Source organism: Austrofundulus limnaeus, unplaced genomic scaffold, assembly GCF_001266775.1.
Source record: "Austrofundulus limnaeus strain Quisiro unplaced genomic scaffold, Austrofundulus_limnaeus-1.0 Scaffold96, whole genome shotgun sequence".
Classification (NCBI taxonomy): Eukaryota; Metazoa; Chordata; class Actinopteri; order Cyprinodontiformes; family Rivulidae; genus Austrofundulus; species Austrofundulus limnaeus.
Window position 1 is genome coordinate 832,007 of NW_013952498.1, and position 5,031 is coordinate 837,037.

The window sequence follows — 5,031 nt, forward strand, 5'->3', positions numbered from 1 at the left end:
AGACTCCCATCCACCATCTACTCAGATAAAAAATTATGAAAAATTACAAAAAACATGTAATGATATAAATCATATTTGCATACGTTATTTGTTTCAGAGCTACCCCAAAACAACTGAAATAGTAAAAAAAAAAAAGAGTCAATTTGTGATGATCAAATTGACCCAATAATGAGTACGGTAAACTGAGTTCTTCTGAGATTTAATGTGTTTGATAGCTTTTTAATAAATACCACAACTGAAGAACCTCAAACTTTTTCACTTTTCAGGCTGTATGAGACCCAATTTTTTTAATGCTATTTATTTTAAGAGAAAATGTTACTCTGCAGGTTAATATGTTGCTGTTTGCAGTGCACAAATTAATGCATAAGTCACAGACTCATAACTTTGTCAAAAAAACATAATTCGATTTCCTTTTTTTTTTTTACAATTTTAACACGATTGACTTTTCATATAAGCACATTTTTTCTCTAAAGTTTCTGCACAGTGGCAAAATCAAAATTATATTTTACACTGAAAAATAAAAATTTTAGTTAACATAAAGAGCATGGCAAATGCAGTTAAGTAGCTTTCTAAAGTCTATATAACTAATGGATCCCCACTTCAAAGCATGAGCATCAAATAAAAAGGCTCACTTATGCTAAATAACAAATGTGTATAAACCTCTAAAGCAGAAATATAGGTTAATTATTGAGGGAAAAATGGATTTCTCTTGGATATCTAACCGCTTCTTATTGAGCTTGATAGCTATGAGGTTTCATCACAAGCATCATTGTCTTGTGTATTTCTTGCATCAAAGGCCGGCTCTGCAGAGTCTGCACTGTAAAATTCTGTACCCTCAGTAAAGTTTGTTGGTGAGCCCTGGGCTAACTCTTCGTCAGCGTACATCACAACCACTTTCTGCACTGTGTGGATTTTCCTGTGTCCATCTAGATGTGCCTTTTGTCTAAAACTTTGTCCACAAAGATCACAACTAAACGGCTTTTCTCCTGTGTGGATCCTCATGTGTATGCCTAAATGTGTCTTTCGTGTAAAACTTTGTCCACAGAGATCGCAACAAAATTGTTTCTCTCCTGTGTGGAAGCTCACATGTCTATCTAATTGGGCTTTATTGCTAAACCTGTGATGGCACACAACGCAACCGAACAGTTTCTCTCCTGAATGGATTTTCATGTGAATGCCTAAATGTTTCTTCCGCGAAAATCTTTGCTCGCAGAAGTCACAACCAAACCGTTTCATTACTGTGTGGATTCGAATATGTTTGTTTAAATTCGACTTGTGGGTAAAACTTCTCCCACATATTTCACAATCGTATGGCTTCTCCCCAGCATGGATTCTTGAATGTTTATTTAAATTTGACTTGTGGGTAAACCTTCGTCCACAAACGCCACAATCGTATGGTTTTTCTCCCGTGTGGATTCTCATGTGTTTGTTTAACGTGTTCTTAAGGCTAAATCTTTGTTGGCATACATCACAGCCGAATGGTTTTTCTCCAGTATGGATTCTCATGTGAACGCCCAAATGCGTCATGCGAGTGAATCTTTGTCCACAGACGTCACAACCAAACGGTTTCTCTCCTGTGTGGAAACTTACGTGTCTGTCTAAATGTGTCTTATGGCTGAACTTCTCTCCACAAAAATCACATTCAAACAGTTTCTGCCCTCTGTGGAAACGACCGTGTCTTTCTAGATCTGTCTTATATGTGAATCTCTGTCCACAAACGTCACAGCCAAACGGTTTCTCTCCTGTATGGATTCTTGAATGTTTGTTCATATTTGACTTAAGGTTAAATCTTCGGCCGCACACATCGCAACTGTATGGTTTCTCTCCTGTGTGGGTTCTGGTGTGTTTGTTTAAATTTGATTTATGGTTGAACCTTCGTCCACATACATCGCAGCTGTAGGGTTTCTCTCCAGTGTGAACTCTCATGTGTTTGGTTAAATCTGTTTTACAGGTAACTACTTTACCACAGTCATTACAGCTCAATGATTTCCGAGATAGCGGGACTTCACTGCAAGATTCTGCATTTTTCTTTACATTATAACGTTTCTTTTGACCAAAACAACTTGAAGTACTCATTTCTGAATGACCCATCATGTGTCTAAGGAAAGACTGGTCGTCAACAAACTGTTTGCCACACTCAGAGCAGCGTAAACCTTTGTTGACATTGTTTGGACCAGACAAGTCTACACTGCCCTCCTTACAGTCATCATCGCTTTCTTCAGCTTTGGGTTCTGATAACTGCATGAAAGAGCAATCAGTATTGTTCACATCTTTGTCCTCTTCATTATTATCACCGACTTCAGTTTCTGAAGAGGTGGACTCGTCTTTGTGAGTCTTTCGATTCCTGGTAGTTTTTGCATCTCCACCAGTTGCTGCTTTCATCCGGTTAGCTAAGCTGCAGGATGGAAAATCTTCTTTTTTCATTTGATGTTGAAGCTGTAAAAGCTGAGGTTTCTCATCATCATCCTCATTCTTCAAAGGAACCGAAGTAAAAGAAAATTTTGGGGTATTAGTCTCTTTCTTCCCAACGATCTGGTCTTCCTCCAAACTTGTCGAGGGCTCTTCCTCCTTTTTGTGAAGGAGGTCCACATCAGGCTGCCATTCTTCAGGGGATTTTTCATTTATCTCTCCCTCCTGGCTGGTCCAGAGTTCCTCATCTTCTTCCTCTTTTATGTGGATGGGGTCCAAACCAGGCCTCCATCCTTCTGGAGAACCTTCTTTCATCTCTCCCTCAGAACTGGTCCAGACTTCCTCCTCTTCCTCTTTTATGTAGAAAACCTCAGGATCTTGCTGGTTCATACAAGAGCTTTTTTCTTTAGGAGCTTCTTCTTTAACATCTGCAGGGAACACAGAAACACATGAACATTATGGACAACTTAATGCTATATTTACACAACTGTTTTCTCTTTTTTTTTTATCAATTCACTGCTTGGTTGCTCATTAAGAACATTAGTCTGACAGAATTTATCTTAAAAGCACTATTTGAATCTTTTTTTAAAAACTAGTCTTTGTAGAGGCAGGTCTGCACCATATTTAATGTTGAGAACCAGACTGCAAAAATTTTAATTTCCACAGACTTTGCAAAGGTCGACAAAATGTGGCTTCAATACTCCCAACAAAATCAATGACCTTTTATTATTGTCTACATTTTATAAAAACAAACTTTAATTAGACCATGTAAAGTAAAAATATATGTTTGTTCTGAGGTTGTCACACCACAGAAATACAGTATGTGTTAAAAATCCCCCAGTCAAGTTTGAACAATTAAAAATACTGTTAACCTAGGGCTGCGCAGTATATGCGGTAGACGGTAGAAACGGTATGAAGTTGGCCTACGGTGGAAATTTACCCTCTATCGTCCTATCGTCATCGCACCTGTGTCAGCATGGCTGCGAGTGCAGAGACAACTGAGCAGGAGTTTGAAATGTAATGAAGAAATTCTAGCGTTTTAAAACACGTATAGAGAAAATAATTCCTCAAAATTTCCTCCTCCAAGTTACGTCGTGTCGCGGGATCATTTCCTTCCTCTCCTCTCCTCTCCTTGCACGTCACACAGAGCGAAGCTTTAACAACCGCAGTTTTTCACACCCAGTTGTCGGAGAAAAACTTGTTTTTTAAGTATTGTTACCCACAGAGATGATTATAAAAAAGACGTGGGCATTCCTTCAGCCATAAATCCATCTTGCTAATGTAAAGTCGGCTTCTGCTCTGATGATGAAGATGAGTGCGCAGCCACGCAGCAATGAAGATGAGCGGGCAGCGATGAAGATGAGAGGGCAGCAGCTAAGTTCAGCAGGTGGAAGCTCATTGTTTGGCAGGCAAATATTAAAGCAAAAATGCTGGGTTTGATTAAGATTAGTTTTCTGCAAAAAAAAAAAAAAAAAGCTCTAGAAATTACATTATCTTTACTTTTTATGGTAGTTTTCTACCATGATATATAGTTACCGTGAAGGGGTTCAATTTATACCATGATATGAATTTGAGGTCATACCGCCCAGCCCTATGTTAACCTTATAAAATTATATGTTAAAAAGTAATGAAAAAATATCAGTTAGCTGTGGTCTGGAATCCTGGGGGGCGTGTCCGCTGGAGGAGCTTAAACTACGCCCACGACCCTGAACATTCCTGTAACCGAGGAAACAATGTTTGTTTGTTTTCCATTAGAGCTACAAGGGGCAGGGTTATACTGAAGGCAGCTGCGTGACATCACAAGGCTGCCCTTAAGATACGCCCAAAAAATCCTGAAACACAGACACCTTGTTACACAAATTGAATCATATCTCCACTATTCAAATATCTACAGTTGAGAGAATTTGTACTCATTTCCAACAATCCATTTATGATATTTATAATGTTTAAAAAAGAAAATGTTACATTTTACTTTACACGGTCTTTAAAGGTGTCTTTAAGTTCTCAGCAGTCATTTAAAGAGAAATTTACCCCAAAATCAACTTTTTTTTGCAGATGAACTGTCTAAACAGTGCCCTAAGGGTAATACCTTTCTATTTATGACTAAAATTCAACATTTTGGACTAAAATTGTTTAAAACTACAATATTGTGTCTAAAAATGTCTTTGTGCTGCTCTCTATGGGTTTAACTATGGCTACTGCATTTGAATTTCGTTATTCGTTCAAAGAGTATTGTATAACGTTGCTGGTACTGTGTGACGTCTCACAGCACAGTGTTCAGTATAAAAGCCTCTCTGTAGAGACACGCCCTGCAGGGATTCAGGAGTTAGCCATAGCATTGTTGATGGTAGCTGTGGTAGAAGCTGCTTCTCCTCACCCACAGTGAAAACATGGAGTCTATCAGTCATAAAACAAACTGAATTAACTTACACATCTAGGCCTGTCACGATAACAAATTTTGCTGGGCGATTAATTGTCTCAAAATTTATTGCGATAAACGATAATATTGCCTGGTGACCGTTTTACAACTAATAATTATAAAAGCATAATATGTAAGTGTAATGTAAGTAATAAATCAATAAACTTTAATTTTTAAAAGAATGTTTAACAAAGTGGACTCTC

General features: G+C 38.0%; 1 protein-coding gene across 1 annotated transcript in view; it reads right to left on the reverse strand.

The window, feature by feature from the left end:
* Positions 1 to 411: 411 nt before the first annotated feature.
* Positions 412 to 5,031, reverse strand: part of LOC106520682 (zinc finger protein 2) — a 9,983-nt gene continuing 5,363 nt past the window's right edge. Inside the window, exon 2 of the mRNA XM_014012899.1 lies at positions 412 to 2,837. Coding sequence (XP_013868353.1) covers positions 745 to 2,837 — 2,093 coding nt within the window. The 3' untranslated portion in view covers positions 412 to 744. The remainder of the gene's footprint in view (positions 2,838 to 5,031) is intronic.